The 21,876-nt window shown below is 43.6% G+C and overlaps 1 protein-coding gene across 1 annotated transcript in view; it reads left to right on the top strand.

Annotated features, from left to right (window-relative positions):
- The window catches only part of MCTP1 (multiple C2 and transmembrane domain containing 1), a 796,241-nt gene that overhangs the window by 171,604 nt on the left and 602,761 nt on the right, over nucleotides 1–21,876 (top strand). Inside the window, exon 4 of the mRNA XM_040421550.1 lies at nucleotides 7,843–7,985. Within this exon, the coding sequence (XP_040277484.1) occupies nucleotides 7,843–7,985 (143 nt within the window). The remainder of the gene's footprint in view (nucleotides 1–7,842; nucleotides 7,986–21,876) is intronic.

The raw sequence follows: 21,876 nt of genomic DNA, 5'->3' as shown, positions 1-21,876 counted from the left end.
AGTCTTCCTAAGTTGCATATGGGGTCGAACCCCCTAAAAGGCAGGCCAGTTGTGTCGGGTGTAGGGAGGTTGACTGCTAACATCAGCACCTACGTAGACACCATTTTGAGACCATTTGTGGCTAGTTTGCCCTTATACGCAAGGGACACAATGGATGTTCTTCTCCAATAACATCCATGTGAAGGGGGCACCATTCTGGCTAGCCTGGATGTTGAGGCCCTCTACAGCTTAATTCCCCATGAGTTGGGCTGTAGAGCAGTACTAACGTTTTTGCAGCAAAGGGCGCAACATCTGTTGGTCATGGAGCTCCTTGAGTTCGTGCTTACACATAATGTATTTATTTTTGATTCTCAGATCTTCCACCAGCTCAGAGGAGTGACGATGGGGAGCCCATGTGCCCCTACCTTCACCAATCTCTACCTGGGCTGGTGGGAGAGAGAAATTATATTCAGCGATGGCCTTGAGCCCTTTACATCTCAGATCCTGTTATGGATCAAGTACAACGATGATGTACTGATCCTATGGCGTGGCACTAAGATGCAATTTCAGGAATTTGTTGCAGTCCTTAATCTGAATCAGCTTGGCCTGGTCTTCACATCAGAAGTTCATGAGAAGTGTATATCATTTCTGGACCTTTCAATTTCCATCAATGAATTTGGTCACATTGATACGAGTATTTTTCAAAAATCTACTTCCACGAATAACCTCCTATGGTGGCAAAGTGGATATCCGGTAACCCTTAAAAGAGGTATACCCAAAGGGCAATACCTGAGGGTCCAAAGAAATTGTTCTCAAATTTCTGATTTTAGACATGCAGCCAGGGACCTGCAACAAAGATTTACTGATCGCGGTTATCCCCAATATGTTTTAAAACAGGCCTTCCAGCACTCACTGAGTGTGAGTCGTGAACAACTGCTATACCCGAAAACAAGGGAACAGCAGGATAAGGGTACTTTCAAACTAGTGTTTTTCTTTTCCGGCATAGAGTTCCGTCCTAGGGGCTCTATACCGGAATAGAACTGATCAGTTTTATCCCTATGCATTCTGAATGGAGAGCATTCCATTAAGGCAGTGCTTCTCAATTATTTTCTGTCATGCCCCCCCTAGGAAGAAGAAAACATTTTGCGCCCCCCGCGCGACTGTAAATAGTATCATTTGTCTATAAAATTGTTATAAGTACACCTCTGCATAACACTGTATCCTTATTAACGTATAAGAGAATAAAAAAAGAAAGAAATGTGTATCGGACACACACTTATGGGGGGATCTGTGGATGACGGACACTTATGGGGGGATCTGTGGATGACGGACACTTATGGGGGGATCTGTGGATGACGGACACTTATGGGGGGATCTGTGGATGACGGACACTTATGGGGGGATCTGTGGATGACGGACACTTATGGGGGGATCTGTGGATGACGGACACTTATGGGGGGATCTGTGGATGACGGACACTTATGGGGGGATCTGTGGATGACGGACACTTATGGGGGATCTGTGGATGACGGACACTTATGGGGGGATCTGTGGATGACGGACACTTATGGGGGGATCTGTGGATGACGGACACTTATGGGGGGATCTGTGGATGACGGACACTTATGGGGGGATCTGTGGATGACGGACACTTATGGGGGGATCTGTGGATGACGGACACTTATGGGGGGATCTGTGGATGATGGACTCTTATGGGGGGATCTGTGGATGACGGACACTTATGGGGGGATCTGTGGATGACAGACACTTATGGGGGATCTGTGGATGACGGACACTTATGGGGGGATCTGTGGATGACGGACACTTATGGGGGGATCTGTGGATGACGGACACTTATGGGGGGATCTGTGGATGATGGACACTTATGGGGGGATCTGTGGATGACGGACACTTATGGGGGGGATCTGTGGCTGGCACTGTTATATATGTGCCATCCACAGACCCCCCACCCCATAACAGTGCCATCCACAGTGCCCCCCCCAGCCCATAACAGTGCCATCCACAGACCGCCACCCCTTAACTGTGCCATCTACAGATTCCGTGTGCCCGCCGCCGCCGTTTAAAGTTATTAAACATGCCCCCCTCACTCCTAATAGTACCGTATATCCGAATTTCTTCTGTATAATGCCGGCAGGCGGGCCGGGCGGCCGGCGCGTCCCTCAGTGACGTCACTTGTCTGCGCCGCCTGCTTCATTCATAAAGCAGGCGGCGCAGGCACGTGACATCACTGAGGGACGCGCCGGCCGCCCGGCCTGCCTGCCGGCATTATACAGAAGAAATTCGCACACCCCAAAGGCCGGCCCTGAACGAGCCCCCCTTTACGGAGCCTGGCGCCCCCCCTGGGGGGCGCGCCCCACTATTTGAGAAGCACTGCATTAAGGATGCATCAGGATGTCTTCAGTTCAGTCTTTTTGACTGTTCAGGACGGAGATAATACAGCAGCATGCTGCAGTTTTATCTCCGGCCAAAAAACTGGACACTTGCCTGAAAGCCGGATTTTTTTCCATAGGAATGTATTAGTGCCGGATCCATCATAAAAAATACTGCAATGCTGGATCCGTCCTTCCGGTCTGCGTATGCGCAGACCTTTAAAAATGTGAAAAAATATATAAACGGATCCGTTCTTGCAATGCATTTGTGAGACGGATCCACATCCGGATCCGTCTACAAATGCTGTCCGTTTGCATGCAGATTGCCGGATCACAAATGCTGTCCGTTTGCATGCAGCGATGGAACTGCTTGCCGTATCACTCTGCCGCAAGTGTGAAAGTAGCCTAATACACTCTGAATTATTGGGACTTATGACAAAGCGCATAAGGAAGTAAGGCAGATATTATCTGAGAATTGGGATATTCTGCGAAGTGATCCAGATATTGGTAGCATTGTTCCTGTGCATCCTGCCATCACTTACCACCGGAGTCAAAATCTACGGGACCGACTTGTTCATAGTTTATATCAAGGGCCTAGCCAACAAATATGGTTACAGAACAACTTGGTTGGCACCTTCCCATGTGGTTCTGCAGATACATACGTAGGGGTAAATCTTTTACGGGCAGCACCACTGATAGAGCCTTTTTTTATTAGATCATTTGTTAACTGTAAATCCGTGGGGGTTGTGTACCTAATGTTGTGTGTCTGCGGGATTAAATACGTTGGTAAAACCAAACGCGAGTTGTGACGACGTATTGGCGAACATATCTCGGATATAGCCAAATTGAATGACACACCGGTAGCCTGCCACATCAGTAAGTGCCATGATGGCAAGATTGAGTAGGTGAGTTTTCAGGGCATTGAATTGATAAAAAGGTCGCCGAGAGGTGGCAACTGGGACTTGTTACTGCTTCAAAAGGAAGCTCAGTGGATATTTAGGTTAAATACAACCAAACCTATGGGTCTGAATGATACTATCTCATTCACATTATTCATTTAGATATCTACTCAACTTAATTGCCTTTCAGTTATTTGGGTGATTTTGCTTTCCCTATGTACTGTATCTGGAGACGATGGTTTATCATCGTCCCCGTTGTTTTCATTAGGGTTTAAATGGGATGTGTTTCTATATATATATAGATTTGCATTGTATGTTCTTTTACCTGTAGCATCACCGAGATATTCCCTATATGATGGATTCCCGAATCTTTATGTATAGCCGCCTTGTAAGTTCCCCATGTTTACTTAGTTACCTTTGGTACTGCCCCCGTTATGTGACGACACTCATAGGGTGGTCTTGCAGGCGTATGAGTAAGGAGTTTTCCCCATCCGACTGGCAGGCCGTCCTTTGTCATGCCCAGGGGGACGGGGTGTAGACCCTTTAAATTTTGGCACTCACGCGGCCGCGAAGCGGCCATCATAGAACCGATGCTCCAACCCCAGTATCAACAACTAGGCAGAATATTGTTGCACAATCACCTAAACTGTGCGTCTTATAGCAATAGGCTCCTGTTGAAGTGTCTAATTTATGCAGGCACGGAAACGCGTCGAGCCAATTATAGAAAGCTGGACATATTACTGAAATATGTGTAATAACTGCCTCATACAATGCGAGGCACTCTGTTAGGCGATAACAGTCGCTTGTGAGGGCAGGGCAGCATTGAGTGACCGGCTGGTCACTTAAAGTCATAGGCAGTGTGTGGGCTAACTGTGTCCTATGATAATTAGTGCAGAAATAGGTTACATAAAGAATGGCGTGGAAAAACAATGAAGCCCCTAACTAGAGCTTAACTCAGAGGATAACTAGATAACCTATAAAGAAACACTGAGAACTATTAAGCTAAAAAATATTATTTTATTGAGCATATTGTTAAAAACATATACAAAGAGATGACGAACAAGTGCAAAAAGTGCAGTAAAATCCTGGGAGAGTTTATCCAGTATGACAGAATGATAAGGTAAGTGACCAAAGGTATAAGCGCCTGTATATAAAAAAGCTCCTATACAAAATATACACTTAAAAAGAGTATCCACAATGCAAATGAATGCATCAAATGTAAAAGTGCAAGTGCGTATTATCTATTATGAGTAAAGGGCAAAAATATCAACCCTCAAATGTGGCTCTTTCTAGATGTATAATTGTATCTATACAGCTGAGTATAACAAACAGTTAAGTGCATGTGCAAGCTGTAGGAGATGATAGATAAATAACATGACCAAGATTGGTTCAAAAGGCAGAGAACCACAACAGGAATCGTCAGACATGCGGTCCAAACAAAACAAAGTCACATACCGTATATGAAAGGTATCAGGTCCACAGGAAGACTGCACACCCCGATGCGCGTTTCGATTTGAAACCTTCCTCTGGGGGTACAGTCTTCCCACTGGAGAGCTAGTATTTAAATACCCGTGCCACCAATCCAAAACATATTAGTCAGTCATGTGATATCCGGAAGACTGATTGTTCAAAGGCACAGGTGAACTGCGCAGTGGCCAATTGCGCCAGTGCAGCTGCGCCCTTTGACCAAAGGACCTTCCATGACGTCAAACGCGTCATGATCCCACGAGATATTCAGAGGCCGCTTAATGGCCAGTCACACAAGCGGCGAAGTCAGGGGGATGGGTCATATGATCATGAATCCCGATCACATGATCTCCTATAGTTCAACCCCCAAAAATCGGAGGTAAGTATCACAGATCATAAACAAATAAATACATAGGCATTAATGATACAATTGTATATACAATAAAAGTGCATTGTGCATACTACATGGGCAATAATAAATTAATAAATAGACTGTAGGTAGTGAAGTGACAATCTTGTACATGCCCTTATTATCTCCCGCCTAGACTACTGCAACATTCTCCTCTGTGGCCTTCCATCTAGCACTCTCGCACCCCTCCAATCTATCCTCAACTCTGCTGCCCGAGTAATCCACCTCTCACCCTGTTACTCCTATGCCTCGCCCCTCTGCCAATCCCTTCACTGGCTCCCCATTACCCAGCGAATTCACTTCAAAGTACTAACAAATACATACAAGGCCGTCCATAACCTGTCCCCTCCCTACATCTCTGAGCTACTTTCCCGATACATCCCCACACGCACTCTCTGATCCTCACAAGACCTCCTTCTCTCCTCTCCTCTTATCACCTCTTCCCACAATCGACTCCAAGATTTCTCCCGTGCATCCCCCATACTCTGGAACTCGCTACCCCAACATATCAGACTCTCACCTACATTGGAATCCTTCAAAAGAAACCTGAAAACCCACCTCTTCAGACAAGCCTACAACCCGTGACCCTGCTGTCTCTATACCGCCATGACCAACTTAACCCGCACCTACTATGTCCTTCTCCCATACCATGTAGATTGTAAGCCCTCACGGGCAGGGCCCTATCTCCTTCTGTACCAGTTTGTAACTTGTCTTGTTTATGATTAGTGCAACTGTCTGTATTATGTATGTGCACCGCTTATCATATGTACAGCGCTATGGAATGAATGGCGCTTTAATAATAAATAATAATAATAATAATAGTCACGGGATCACCGAATGATGCGGCAGCCAGTAATGGACGCCCACCAGAGGGGGATCGCATGACTAAGGGTTATGGGTAATTGAACAATGACAGAAAGTGGGGTAGATTGAGTCGCGGCCACAGGATCTCCCAAACATGCGGAGGCCAGAAATGGACTTCCAACAGAGGGAGATCATGTGACAGAGAGTCACAACCACCAAAGAAGGAAAGAGTGAAGTGAGTCACAGTCACGGTCGCGGGGTCTCCCGATGGTGCGGCGGCCAAAAAAGGCCACCCAAAAGAGGGGGATCGCATGACAGAGAGTTAAAAAATGATGATAAAATATTTAGGAAATAAGGTTAAGTGAGTCGCGGCCACAGGGTCTCCCGTTGTTTTCATTAGGGTTTAAATGGGATGTGTTTCTATATATATATATAATGATTTGCATTGTATGTTCTTTTACCTGTAGCATCACTGAGATATTCCCTATATGATGGATTCCTGAATCTTTATGTATAGCCGCCTTGTAAGTTCTCCATGTCTACTTAGTTACCTTTGGTACTGCCCCCGTTATGTGACGACTTTCATAGGGTGGTCTTGCAGGCGTATGAGTTTTCCCCATCCGACTGGCAGGCCGTCCTTTGTCATGCCCAGGGGGACGGGGTGTAGACCCTTTAAATTTTGGCACTCACGCGGCCGCGAAGCGGCCATCATAGAACCGATGCTCCAACCCCAGTATCAACAACTAGGCAGAATATTGTTGCACAATCACCTAAACTGTGCGTCTTATAGCAATAGGCTCCTGTTGAAGTGTCTAATTTATGCAGGCACGGAAACGCGTCGAGCCAATTATAGAAAGCTGGACATATTACTGAAATATGTGTAATAACTGCCTCATACAATGCGAGTCACTCTGTTAGGCGATAACAGTCGCTTGTGAGGGCAGCATTGAGTGACCGGCTGGTCACTTAAAGTCATAGGCAGGGTGTGGGCTAACTGTGTCCTATGATAGCTGTCTGGGGGCATACTATTGACCCTGATGAGTCAGCCTCAGTGACCTCTTATATTAGTGGATGTGGATGTAATGGATTAGTGAGCGCAAGTAGAGTACAGTACTTCATATATCTGCACATCGCTCCATCCATTGACATGTGTGTATGGTAGTCTATGGGCCAGATTTATCATTAACTCGTCAGAATAATGGAGTGAAAAAGTCGCAAGTTTTTGTGCAATCGTTTAAACTGCGCAAAAATTTGCGACTTTTATTGGCTCTGCACTATGCTCGCCAGTTTTCTGAAAGTGGGCGTGTTTTCTTATGTTAATTAATCTCTAGACAGATTTACTATTGCGACCATTTAAAAAGTCGCTAAAAAGTCACAAAAAAATGCGCAAAATCACTCCAGTGCGGACCATGCTTATCTTATTATCTTACAAGAACATGCGACTTTTCGTAAAGACGTGCGACTTTTGTAAAGCTGCTTACTGACGGATAAACTGCTACCCGTCAAACCACATTTATCACAGTCTTAAAGGGCCGATCATAAATCTGACTTGGCTAAAACTGACTTTTGCTATATGTGAAAGTGGAGTGAGCTGTCAGAGTAATGATAAATCTGGCCCAATATGTATTCAGCTATATGTATTCAGCCATATGTACTCAGCCATACAATGGATACGCCTCTTTAAGCTTGTTTATTTATTAGTGGGGTTATTCCTCATATTTTTAAACATTCTTTACCAATAAAGATTTATTATTTAGATTTTTAACATTCCCATCAGGCTAGTTATTCTAAAACCCAAAAAGACAGAAAAAGCATCATATGTAGTATGCTGTATACTTGTAGCTAATGTATTGTTGCTATATATTCTTCATTGATTTTCTTCTGTTTATTGAAGGGACAAGTGACCCATATGTCAAGTTTAAAATTGGAGGAAAAGAGGTTTTTCGAAGCAAAACAATACACAAGAACCTTAACCCTGTTTGGGAAGACAAAGTTTCCTTGCTAATTGAAAATCTTAAAGAACCTTTGTATGTCAAGGTAAGGATTTATTTCAGCAGATTGGTAGTTAAAAAAATCAATGTAGGCTCAAATTTAAAGGGAAATTGTTAGCAGGATTTATCCATATACAGTCAGGACATTTTTGGCTCTATACACCACCACAATGGATTTGAAAAGAAACAAACTAGATGTCCTTTAACTGCAGACTGTCAGCTTTAATTTGAGGGTATTTACATCCAAATCAGGTGAACAGTGTAGGAATTACAACAGTTTGCATATGTGCCTCCTACTTGTTAAGGGACTAAAAGTAATGGGACATAATAATAATCATAAATCAAACTTTCACTTTTTAATACTTGGTTGCAAATCCTTTGCAGTCAATTACAGCCTGAAGTCTGGAAAGCATAGACATCACCAGATGCTGGGTTTCATCCCTGGTAAAGCTCTGCCAGGCCTCTACTGCAACTGTCTTCAGTTCCTGCTTGTTCTTGGGGCATTTTCCCTTCAGTTTTGTCCATCCTGCAGTAGTTTGGAAAAAGTGCAATTTCTATCCCCAGATGATGAGTTATGGTGGCTGGATAAGTGGCATTTAGTGGCACCTCTGATGTGCTATCTTTGCAGTGATGAGTGTCAGAGCTGTGGTCCTTCACCTGCAGCAGGGTCTGTAAAGCTGTAGCTTGCTGGTCACTCTGCTGACTGTAAAGCTGTAGCTTTTCAGGTACTGTATCTGTATCTTTGGTATTCTTGAAGTCTCTCTGGATTAGTGGTCTCACAGAAGAGTTGGAACAAGGTTTGGTCCCTAAGACCCTTGGAGTTTGAGTTCTAGACTGTGCTTCCTCCCCACACTGTCTAAACTAGAACTCCACCCTCCCCTGGCAGGAAGCGGGAGCAGCCCACTCCTACTAAGGGGGGAGGTGTCCCTGCCACCCATACCTTGTCACACTCACCCTCCATGCAGCTTATGGGAAAAATGAAAAAGGCTGAGTGTTCCCACTTGTGGACACGTGATAAATGTCTTTGAAAGAAAATCCCTGTCTTATATCTGAGACTGTTAGAGCAGAATTATGAATTATCATTGTGTTGAGGGGAAACATCCTTACATGCGTGGCAAAAATAGAGTAAAATTCTGTCAAGGGTTGTTTTGGCAAATAAATGTTATTCTATATTTGATAATACCGTGTTTCTACGAAAATAAGACAGGGTCTTATATATTTTTTTTTCTCCAAATAAAGGGTTAGGGCTTATTATTGGGGTAGGGCTTATTTTAGCTCCATGAACATGTTTTATATAGACACATGCCAATTACAGAACAGTCCTTGGACAGTGTTTAAATTAAATATAACTATAACCCCCCTCATCCATAGGAATGCACCCATATACTGCAGTACATGGGTGCATTCCTATGGATGAGGGGGGTTATAGTCATATTTGCCACACATTTTTCATTCTGGTACCGTATATTGCCCCTGAGCTGTCCTTACCCAAGGGACCTAGGCAGCAATCTACGGTACCAGGGAGAGCTGATACGGCACGGGAGAGATATAGGGAGCTCCACCAGGCAGCAGAGAGGAGAAGGATATCCCCCTGCTGCCTCCTTCATGTAAGTATTAAGAACATGCGGGCTTGCGGCAGTACAGGGAATACAGAGAAGCCACCAGCCCGTCTAAGGTGAAAGTGAAGGGAAGCGAGGGCTGCCGGCATAATTTAGCATTTAGTGAAGCCGCCAGCCCGTTCCGCCAGGTGCTGCTTAGTGCCGCGATGTAAGCGCGGGCCTGGCGGCTTCACTGAATGCTAATTCACTGAAGGCTGCGCTGCCCGCCCGCCCACAGTTTCATGGCAGCTCAGGAGCCATTAGTGAGCGCTCTGAGCTGCTGTAGCCCGCACATTTCCCCCACCTTCCCTTTATATAAAATAAAATACGGCTGTATCTAGGGCTTATTTTTGGAGTAGGGCTTATATTTTAAGCCTACTCCAAAAACCCTGCAAAATAGTGCTAGGGCTTATTATAGGGGTAGGGCTTATTTTTGGTTTTGCCATAGACAGAGCAGCAACGAGCGGAAGAAAGAAGAGAGGGGGCATGTGAGCACTGCTCTCGCATTTCTTTCATACAGCTGATCGGGGGGCCCAGGTGCCGGACCCCTGCCAATCTGATATTGATGACCTATCCTGAGTATAGGTCATCAATATTAACTCCTTCACGACTGCCATATGGCTATATACGTCCTATCTGCACGTATATAAACATTATGCCAGCTTTTTAATCCAAGCGCTGTAAATCGCTTGGATTAAAGCTTCTGCCCCTGCACTGCCGCTGTCACGGATAGTGCAGAGTGCAGTAATGCCGGCAAGGGACCAATTAGAATGGTCCATTGCTGGCGAATCGGATTGCGGCAGTGTAAAAATGCTGGTTTCAGGCTCTGATCTGCACTCTGCAGATCAGAGGTGAAATCAGGAATTAGCATATTTGTGCCCCAATCTGTGCCCTCCCATCTGTGCCCCCTGATGTGTCCTGCCGTGCCCCTTCTGTGACGGTTGGGCCCCTTCTGTGCCGACCGTGCCTCTTCTGTGCCGGCTGTGCCCCTTCTCTTTTGGCTGTGCCCCATCCATGCCCCCTCCATGCTGGCAGTACCCCCTCCATTCCGGCCCTGCCCCCATTTGTGCCCCCTGCCCCTGATGGGGTTCCCCTGCTGTATGTGATGGCGGCGTCTCCGTTCCTGAGCCACCGCCATCAGCAGCGAGTGTCAGCTTTATGCTGATGCTCTACTGCAACCCCTTAGATGCCGCAGTAAGAGGCATCCAAGGGGTTAACAGAGAGAGGGGGCTCCCTCTCTTAACTATAGGGCTGCTTCGCTGCAATCCGATGGTTGCCATGGCAACCGGACGCCTTACAAAGGCGTCCACTGTTGTCATCTAGCAGCGTAAAACTGATAGAGCATTGCAAAGTATAGTACAGCCATCAGCCCCACTGTATCTTCAAGATCCAAGTGGAACTTGATAAAAAAAAGTGTGAAAATAAAAAAAAGTTTAAAATAAATGTAAAAAATAAATACCAGTAAATAAATAAAAATCTTAATTAAAAATAAAATAAATTGCCTTCTCCTATATCCGCTCATTTCTAAGAGATTAAAATAAATAAATAAATAAACTACACATAATTGGTAACGCCGCGTCTGTAATGATCTATAAAAACGATCATGGTACTAATCCTGCATGGTAAACGCTGTACAAAATAAAAATTAAAAACAATGGCGGAATTGCTGTTTTTTTGCCTCACCTCCCAAAACAATTGAATAAAAAAAGATCAAAAAGTCATATGCATCCCAAAAACGATACCTATAAAAACTACAGCCCATCACACAAAAAATAAGCCCTCATACAATTATGTTGATGGAATTTTGGTGATGCAAAAAAAAGTTTTTAACAAAAAGGGATTTTATGATATAAAAGTCGTAGAACATTAAAAAAACTATACAAATTTGATGTTGCTATAACCATATCAACCCACAGAATAAAATTATCATATCAAATATACAACATAGAGAACCCCATAAAAAATAAAAATAAAAAACACTGACAGAAATGCAATTTTTGCCCACTTCACCTCCTAAAAAATGAAATAAAAAGCACTCAAAAAGTCATATAGACCCCAAAATTGTACCAGTAAAAATTACAGCCCGTCCTGCAAAAACTTAAACCCCACACAGCTCAGTTAACAAAAATAAAAAAGCTATGACCCTTAAAATCTATTTCAGCAAATTCCATGTTAGAAAATGCAGCTGCCACTCCTTTCCTTTTGAATTCTGCCTCCTGCCCATACAGCAGTTTATATGGGGTGTTGCCGTATTCAGGAGAAAATGGGTAACAAATTATGGGGTGTATTTGCTCCTGTTATTCCTTGTTAAAATGAACAATTTGGCCTTAAGGGGCTTTTTCTTGTAAAAAATATAAATTTTCATTTTCACAGTGTTTCTAAATATTATGAAACGCCTGTTAGATCAAAATGGTCAGTAAACCCCTCAATGAGTTATTTGACGGGTGTAGTTTCTAAAATGCAGTCACTTTTTTGGGGGTTTCTACTGTAGGGGTGCCTTAGTGTGCCTTCAAATATCACACGACACCCAAAAGCCATTCCAGCAAAATCTGCTCTCCAAAAACCATATGTTGCTTCTTTCCTTCTGAGCCCTGCTGTGTGCCCATACAGCTTTTTATGAACATAAATGGGGTGTTTTTGTAAACTGCAGTATCAGGGTAATAAATATTGAGGTTTGTTTTGCTGTTAACCCTTGCTGTGTTATAGGAAAAAATGGATTAAAATTAAAAAACTGCACAAAAACTGAAAATTGCAAATTTCACCTCAATTTTTCTTTAATTCTTGTGGAACACCTAAAGGATTAACATAGTTTTTAAAACCGTTTCAAATAATTTGAGGGGTGTAGTTTCTAAAATAGGGTCGCTTATGAGTGGTTTCTATTATATAAGGACCTCAAAGTGACTTCAGAACTGGATTGGTCCTTGAAAAAGTCGGTTTTGAAAATTTTATAGAAAATTTGAAAATTGCTTCTTAAATTCTAAGCCTTCTAACGTCCTAAAAAAAAATAATTCAATTTTCTAAATGATTCCAACATTAAGTAAACATATAGGGAATCTTAAGTAAAAACTATCTAATGAGGTATCACTATCTGCCTTTAAAGAGGACCTTTCACTAGAATAAAACATCTAAACTAACTATACAGTCATGTAGAGCAGCGCCCAGGGATCTCCCTGCACTTACTGTTATACCTGAGCGCCGCTCCGTTCTCCCGGTATAGCCTCCGGTATCATCATAGTTAGGCTCCACCCAGGGGAACCTGCCGGCGTCTCATTCTCCCATGCTGTAGCGCTGGCCAATCGCAGCGCTCAGCTCATAGCCTGAGAGGCTTTTTTTTCTCTCAGGCTATGAGCTGAGCGTTGCGATTGGCCAGCGCTACAGCATGGGAGAGTGAGACGCCGGCAGGTTCCCCTGGGTGGAGCCTAACTGTGAAGATACCGGAGGCTATAACGGGAGAACGGAGCAGCGCCCAGGTATAACAGTAAGTGCAGGGAGATCCCTGGGTGCCGCTCTACATGTCTGTATGCTTAGTTTAGATGTTTTATTCTAGTGAAAGGTCCTCTTTAAGGCATAGAAATTAAAATTTAGAAAATTTAAATTTTTTCCACATTTTCTGTACATTTTGGATTTTTTATAATATAAAGGTAAAACATATTGACCCAAATTTGCCCCTAACATCAAGTACGAGATGTCACGAGAAAACAATCTCAGAATAGCTTGGATAAGTAAAAGTGTTCCAAAGTTAATAGAACATAAAGTAACACATGTCAGATTTGCAAAATTAGACCTGGTCACGAAGGTGAAAAATGGCTTGGTCTTGAAAGGGTTCAAAGCCCAGAGAACCCCTTTAACTGCACAGCACCCGCCTCCCTAATTGTGACCTCCACAGCACCCTCCCCTTAATGGTGGCTTCCACAGCACCCTCTCCCCTTAACAATGACCTGCACAGTACCCCATCCCCTTAACAGTGACCTCCACAGCACCCCGTCCCCTTAACAGTGTCCCTATAAGGGCCAGTTCACACAGTTTTTTGGTGTTGATTTTGGAGCATTTTACAGCTACGTGTAAAAAAAGAAGCAGCATGTTCTATCTTGGGGGAAAATAGCTTCAAATACTTCCATGCTTCAAAAATCTCACTCTGAAAATTCAGCTTTGTATTGAACCCATTGGTTAACAAAAAGACATGTCAAAAACCACTGAAAAAATCAAAAAAATTTTCACGCTGAAAAAAGACATGTGGACACCGCACTGATTTTCTAAGCCGGTTTTTCAAAATAAGTTGCGTGAACTGGCCCTAACAGTGAAGAAAAATGTTTGCGTTGTCATGGAAACCTGGCATAAAACTGTCTATGTCCAGACTGAAGGACCTGCGGGTTTCTATTGGCTAATAAGGATCATGTGACTGTCTGTATGGCAGTTAGGATATGAGTGAAGAACCTGCAAGCTCCTATGCACCTGATGTACCTATCTGTCAAATTTGGTGACCGATGGCTCAGGCGTCTGGATGCCTATAGAGGACAAACAGGCATTGATTTTTTATATATATTTATATATATATATATATATATATATATATATATTGCTATTAATGTATTTCAAGATCTCTGCTTGCTGATATTCAAGAAAAGTTTCATTATTTACTTCCAGTGGATAAAAATCTCTCTATGCCAAAGAAACAACCTGTGTCTAATAAAATATCTGTACCTTAAACTCTGTAAAATTCATAAATGTACCTTGTTTGTGTATTAATAACAGCCAAGTCTAAAGTGCACTGTAGAAAATTAAAGACTGTTAATGCATTAGCTTAATGAATTCAGTTCAAAGCCAGGAAATTGAGTGCAGCTATTCAGTGACATGTAACAGGAGTCTGTGATGGCCTCCACTTTCAGGCTCTGTAGCAGAACTGAATGTCCCCTTTTAGGCCCCTTTCACACGAGAGAGTTTTCCGCGTTGGTGCAATGCGTGAAGTGAACGCACAGCACTGAATTCGGACCCATTCATTTCAATGGGTTTGTGCACATGTTTTCACTCATCACTTCTGCGTTGCATGAGAATCGCAGCATGTTCTTTATTTCACGCAGCCCTGGCCCCTAAGGCCTCTTTCAGACTGGCATTGCGGTAAAAGGTGCGGGTGCGTCGCACGAGTGCAAAACATTGTAATACGTTTTGCACTCGCGTGAGAAAAATCGTGCATGTTTGGTACCCAAACCCGAACTTCTTCACAGAAGTTCGGGCTTGGGATCGGTGTTCTGTAGATTGTATTATTTTCCCTTATAACATGGTTATAAGGGAAAATAATAGCATTCTGAATACAGAATGCATAGTACAATAGGGCTGGAGGGGTTAAAAATATATAAAAAATAATTAAACTCACTTTAATCCACTTGATCGCGCAGCCGGCATCTCCTTCTGTCTCCTTCTTTGCTGATTGCAGTAACAGGACCTGTGAGGACGTCACTCCGGTCATCACATGGTCCATCACATGATCCATCACCATGGTAAAAGATCATGTGATGGATCATGTGATGACCGGAGTGACGTCACCACAGGTCCTGTTACTGCAATCAGCAAAGAAGGAGACAGAAGGAGATGCCGGCTGCGCGATCAAGTGGATTAAGGTGAGTTTAATTATTTTTTATATATTTTTAACCCCTCCAGCGCTATTGTACTATGCATTCTGTATTCAGAATGCTATTATTTTCCCTTATAACCAAGTTATAAGGGAAAATAATAATGATCGGGTCTCCATCCCGATCGTCTCCTAGCAACCGTGCGTGAAAATCGCACCGCATCCGCACTTGCTTGCGGATGCTTGCGATTTTCACGCAACCCCATTCATTTCTATGGGGCCTGCGTTACGTGAAAAACGCACAAAATAGAGCATGCTGCGATTTTCAAATCAACTCTCATGTGAACAGCCCCATAGAAATGAATGGGTCGGTATTCAGTGCGGGTGCAATGCGTTCAACTCACGCATCGCATCCGCGCGGAATACTCGCCCGTGTGAGAGGGGCCTTAGAAGTGAATGGGGATTCAGTGAAAAACGCATTGCATCCGGATGCAGTCCGGGTGCGATGCGTTTTTCCTGATGGTTGCTAGGAGATGTTTGTAAATGTTAATTTTTTTTTTCACGCGCTTGAAAAACGCATCAACACTGATTTCACCCGCGCTGAAAAAACTGAAACACTGAACGCAAATGCAAACAAAACTGACTGAACTTGCTTTCAAAATGAAGCGACTTTCACTGAACGCACCCTGACACAATCCGTATCGTTCGTGTAAAAGGGACCTTAGGCTTTCATTTACAGGCTACATCTGCTCATGCGTCTGTTCATCAAGTCTGTACTGGACACTTTGGGAGTCATTTATCAAACTGGTGTAAAGTAGGACTGGCTTAGCAACCAATCAGATTCCATCTTTCATTTTTCACAGCTCGTTTGGAAAATAAAAGGTGGAATCTGATTGGTTGCTATGGGCAACTAAGCCAGTTCTACTTTACACCAGTTTGATAAATCTCCCCCTTTGTCTTGGTGTACAGTGTATAGCTGGTGCTATGATGGGACTTGCACTTGAGAGCCACAGGTTGGAGATCTTTGGTGCACACCCAGACAAAGGGAGTCATTAATGACCAGATATACGCCACTTTTGTTGCGTATATCTGGTGCAGATTTTGTTGCATGCCATGGTGCGGCAGAATCTGTGACTTATTCCCCGTTCACGCAAGGTCTAAAAAAGTGGGCAGGGAAGGGGACAGGACGGCAGGCCCGTATCATTTACCATTTTCTATGCCTGGTTTAGGTGTAGAAATGGTCTTAATGTAAGACAGCAAGGAAATTGGCTTACCCTTAGAAGCGGTGGTGGATCCGCCGAGTTATGTAGAGGCTGGCGCCTGTACATAACTTAGGTGATCCACTGCCAGCTTTATGTGCTCCAAAGTGTCCAAATATATCATGCTGTAGCATGATGGGAGTTATAGTTTTGCAACAACTGGTGAGCTACGGGTTGGGGAACACTGGCATACAGATAGGTACCCATAGGATTCTATGGGCACATGATGCCAAAAGAGGGTCATCCTGCCATAGAACATATAGATGTAAATTGAATGTACATGACGTTATTCAGAAAGTGTGCAGGGCTAGAAGATCAGTGGTCCAAAGTACAGAAACCAGAATATCAGGAACAATGTGGACACCTACTTGTGATCAGCCAGAAGAAATGTTTGGAACAGAAGGGACCCTGTAATAATTAATCTTGTCAGTAGTCATTACCATCCCGGTTATAGCGATTAAAACGGACAGAGAATTTCCCACGGGTCGTTAAGAAATGCAGTCATTACAGGTTTTGTTGTGATTGCAGCTTTTATGATGATAGATCTGATTTTTTTTCAGTGAATAGCACAATACTGCATATTCCAGACAGAAACATGTTGTAGAATTCAATTCTACTTTAAATGGGAAGCAAAAATTAAACCTCAACTTCAAATTGAACATAAAACTCTAAAGAAGTAGGATGAACAAACAAAATGCATCTTTTGTAGAGGAGTTTGCTCATATTCCTTTTTATTGGGTCCTTCAATACTGTTTGAATGCTGTAGAAATGTCGCCATCTGGTGGCAATCTAGAGAAAATGAAACGGTACATTATAAATAAGGATGCCTTCATACTTGGCAGACTTTGTTGCAGACATTTATACGAGTGAAAATCAGTTCCATTCATCTGAATGAGGTTTATTTATATTCAAGCATGTGCATTTCTGCAAAGCTGCATTCAAATAAAGGGAATTTGGTTTTCAGTTGTAGATATTCCTGCGACAAAATCTACTGCACACTCTCTCCTTCTTGACTGACAGGGCCAATTTCATGCGTAGTCTTATTGCCTGGCAATTAAAGCAGGAAAATCAAAAGAGTGCCTGGGCCCTCCCTCGGTGCACTTAACAGCTCATTTGCATATGTATTAAAAGTACTTTTTTCTGAAGAATGAAGCAAAGATCACAAAGTCAACTGTATCAATACATTCAACTGAGATAGCCCTACCTGGCATTTTGCCTGGTTTAACCCTTAGGATACCGGTTTTACGGGTTTTGTTCGCACGGCGTTCTGTTTGCGGAAAAACTGACCCATGTCCTTCATTCTCTGGGTCAGTGTGATTGCAACGGTACCCCATATGTATAGTTTTTTTTTATGTCTAAATAGTGTAAAAATAAATTTAAACTTAAAAAAAAAAAAAGTTTTGGTTTTTATTACATCACCTTATTCTGACCCCCATAACTTTTTGAGCTGTGTAGTTTTTTATTGATACTATTTTGGAGTGTGTGTGACTTTTTGATCATATTTTCTAACTTTTTTGGGGATAAGAGAATGAAAAAATGGCAAATTGGCAATTTTGACTCTTTTTTTCCATTACGCCATTCACCGTATTGGAAACATATTTTTATATTTTAATAGTACGGGCGTTTTCAGTCGCAGTGATACCTATGATGTTTATATTTTTTGTTATATAGGTATTTATATTTTTATTATAGGGAAAGGAGGGTGATTTAAACTTTTATATTTTTTTATTTTTTATAGATTTTGTAAGTTTTTTTGCTAATTTTTTGTGATGATTTTGAAGCTCATATATGAGCCTACAAAATCTATTTTTTTCTTTTTATTTTGAACAATCATGTATTTTTAAACTGCACTAATTATTTAGAATTGCTCATTTCTTATGTTGGTCTGCCATCTGGTGGGCAAAATAAAAATTGCACTTTGAATGTTCTCAGCCTCTTCAGTGAGGCTGAGCCCATTTAACTCAATTACCAGCATCCCCGTTGGCCACAGGGGACGCCAATAATGCTCCCGGAGGCGCGAGCGTGCAGTTTTTCCACATTTAGATGTCATGATTATAGTTGAGCGGACACTTGCATGTTCGGGTTCGACCGGTTCGGCCAAACTTTGGAAAAAAGTTTGAGTTCGGGACCCAAACTTGACCCCGAACCCAAACCCCATTCAATGGGGAACCGAACTTTTGAGCACTAAAATGGCTGTAAAAATGTCATGGAAAGGGCTAGAGGGCTGCAAATGTCGTCAAAATGTGGTTAAGAGCATGGCAAGTGCTCTGCAAACAAATGTGGATAGGGAAATGACTTAAAATAACATAAAATAGGGAAAAGCTATTGAGGCGCAAATGTTGGCCAAAAGAGTATAGCGGAAATGTGGGACAAATTATTGAAGTGCAAATGTGGCATAACTTGTTTAAGTTTAAGCATTGAATCAAAGGAGGTGGCGCGCATTAATTAAAGAAGCATTTCAGAAATTTTATTCCCTGTCACCTATGCAGAGCAGGGGTTTATTCACGTTTAAAATTGTATATTGTCAACCCAAGAATGTAACAGAAAAATTACAGAAATGTATTAACCAGTCTACTTGGTAGAGCAGGGGTCTATGACAGAAAACAATTGTTTATTGTCACCCGAAAATGTAAAATAAAAATTATTGAAATTTATTAATTTGTCAACTAGGTAGAGGAGGGGTATATTACACCAGAAAATTGGTGAATTTGACCCTAAAATGTAACAGACAAATGTTATATTTTTTTTTACCGGTTTAATAGGTATATCAGTTGTACATCACACCAGAAAATTGCTGAATTTCACCAGAAAATGTAACTGCCATTTTTTTTTTTTTTTACCGGTCTACTAGGTATAGCAGTGGTACTTCACACCCAAAAATTGTTGAATTTCAACTGAAAATGTAACTGACAATTTTTTTTTTAACCGGCCTACTAGGTATAGCAGTGGTACATCATACCCAAAAATTGGTGAATTTCACCCGAAAATGTAACTGACAATTTTTTATTTTTTTTTAACCGGCCTACTAGGTATAGCAGTGGTACATCATACCCCAAAATTGGTGAATTTCACCCGAAAATGTAAATGACAATTTTTTTTTTTGTAAGCCTGTCTACTTAGTATAGCAGTGGTACCATACACACAAAAATTGCTGAATTTCACCAGAAAATGTAACTGACAAAGTAGTGAAATGATATAAAATAAAATACGTACAAAAAAAAATATTTCGATTTATGAGGTGGAGTTCCATATGGAGTAGGAGTTTGAGGAGGCGGTGGACGTAGCGGTGGAGGAGGACGAGGTAGCCAACACAGGTTTTTGGTTTAAATATTTTTTTTTTTAATTAGGGTACACTCTAAAAGAGTGTGAAATTTCCAAAATACAAGAATGAGCAATTGCGCTGCAGTATAACAATGGCTGGTTCATGACGGTATACATGACTATTCTGCACAAGGTACGGACAAGTCCTGAGGGATCCATGCCTGGTTCATTTTAATGAACGTGAGCTTGTCCACGTTGGCTGTGGACAGGCGGCTGCACTTGACTGTGATGACGCCCCCTGCCGTGCTAAACACACGTTCAGATAATACACTGGCTTCAGGGCAGGCCAGCACCTCCAAGGCGTAAAGGGCAAGCTCAGGCCATGTGCCAAATTTGGAGACCCAGAAGTTGAAGGGGGCAGACCCATCATTCAGTACGTTTAGGGGTGTGCACACATACTGCTCCACCATGTTGGTGAAATGCTGCCTCCTGCTAAGACGTTCCATATCAACTGGTGGTGCTGGTTGTTGTGGCGTGCTGACAAAGCTTTTCCACATTTCGGCCATGCTAACCCTGCCTTCTGAGGTGCTGGCGGTGCCCCAGCTGCGTTGCCGACCTCTTCCTCTGCCTTCGCCTAGTGCTTCCACTGTGCCCCCGCTGTCAAGTGGGAATGCCACCAGCAGCGCATCTACCAGCGTGCGCTTGTACTCGCGCATCTTACGATCACGCTCCAGTGAGGGAATTAAGGACAGTAAGTTGTCCTTGTAACAGGGAATCCAGCAGCGTGGCCACCCAGTAATCAGCACAAGTTAGAATGTGGGCAACTCGACGGTCGTTGCGGAGACACTGCAGCATGTAATCTCTCATGTGTGCCAGGCTGCCCAGAGGCAACGAAAAGCTGTCCTCTGTGGGAGGTGTATCGTCTGTGTCCTCTGTATCCCCCCCATCCACGCACCAGTGATGGCCATGAGCTGGTCTGGGTGCCAACCTGCTGTGAACATGGTTCCTCCTCCTCCATCTCCTCCTCCTCATCCTCCACCTCCAGAACTGTGCCCTGGCTGGACAATTGTGTACCTTGGGTTTGTGGGTGCAGGAACCCACCCTCGGAGCCACTTGGGAATGACTGGCCGGAAACCCTACGAAATGATCCCTCTTCCTCCTCCTCTCCAAAGACATACTTACAGCGCATTGAGGCCCGAAGGGTAAGACTGCGTGTACACAAGACTATACATCATCATCATCCTCCTGTGCCACATCCTCTTCCATCATCGCCAGGAGTGTTTATTCAAGGAGGCATAGAAGTGGGATAGTAACGTTGAGAACGGCGTTATCGGCACTGGCCAAGTTGGTGGAGTACTCGAAACAGCGCAACAAGGAACACAGGTCACGCATGGAGTCGCAGTCATTGGTGGTGAAGTGGTGCTGTTCCGCTGAGCGACTCACCCGTGCATGCTGCATCTGAAACTCCACTATCGTCTGCTGCTGCTCGTACAGTCTGGCCAGCATGTGCAAGGTGGAGTTCCACCTTGTGGGCACGTCGCATATTTGGCGGTGAGCGGGAAGGAATCTCTGCACCACCAAATTCAGCACATGCGCCAGGCAAGGGATGTGCGTCAAACCGACTTGTCCCAGAGCTGCTACAAGATTTCATCCATTATCGCACACCACCAGGCCACCACTCATCGGTCTGTTGTTCAAGGCCCGTCTACAGCTCCTGCGCGGTGTGGGGTTTGTCCCCCAAACAGATAAGTTTTAAAACTGCCTGCTGTCGTTTACCCCTGGCTGTGCTGAAGTTGGTGGTGAAGGTGTTACGCTGACTGGATGAGGAGCTGGTAGAGGATGAGGAAGCAGAGTAGGAGGAGGGAGCAACAGGAGGCAAACTGAAGCGCCCTGCAAGCCTCGGTGGTGGAAGGACATGCGCCAAACTGCTATCCGCCTCAGGCCCAGCCGCCACTGCATTTATCCAGTGTGCTGTTATGGAGATATAACGGCCCTGACCGTGCTTATTGGTCCATGTATCCGTAGTCAGGTGCACCTTGCCACAGATGGCGTTGCGCAGTGCACACCTGATTTTGTCCCCTACTTGCTTGTGAAGGGAAGGGATGGCTCGCCTTGAAAAGTAGTGTCGGCTGGGCACGACGTACTGTGGGACAGCCACCTCCATAAGTCCTTTAAAACTATCCGTCTCCACCAGACGGAATGACAGCATTTCAAAGGCCAGTAATTTAGAAATGCTGGCATTCAGGGCTAGGG

Source organism: Bufo bufo, chromosome 2 (genome assembly GCF_905171765.1).
Source record: "Bufo bufo chromosome 2, aBufBuf1.1, whole genome shotgun sequence".
NCBI classification, from domain to species: Eukaryota; Metazoa; Chordata; class Amphibia; order Anura; family Bufonidae; genus Bufo; species Bufo bufo.
The sequence above is the reverse complement of the archived record's forward strand: the minus strand, read 5'-3'. Positions and strand labels throughout refer to the sequence as shown.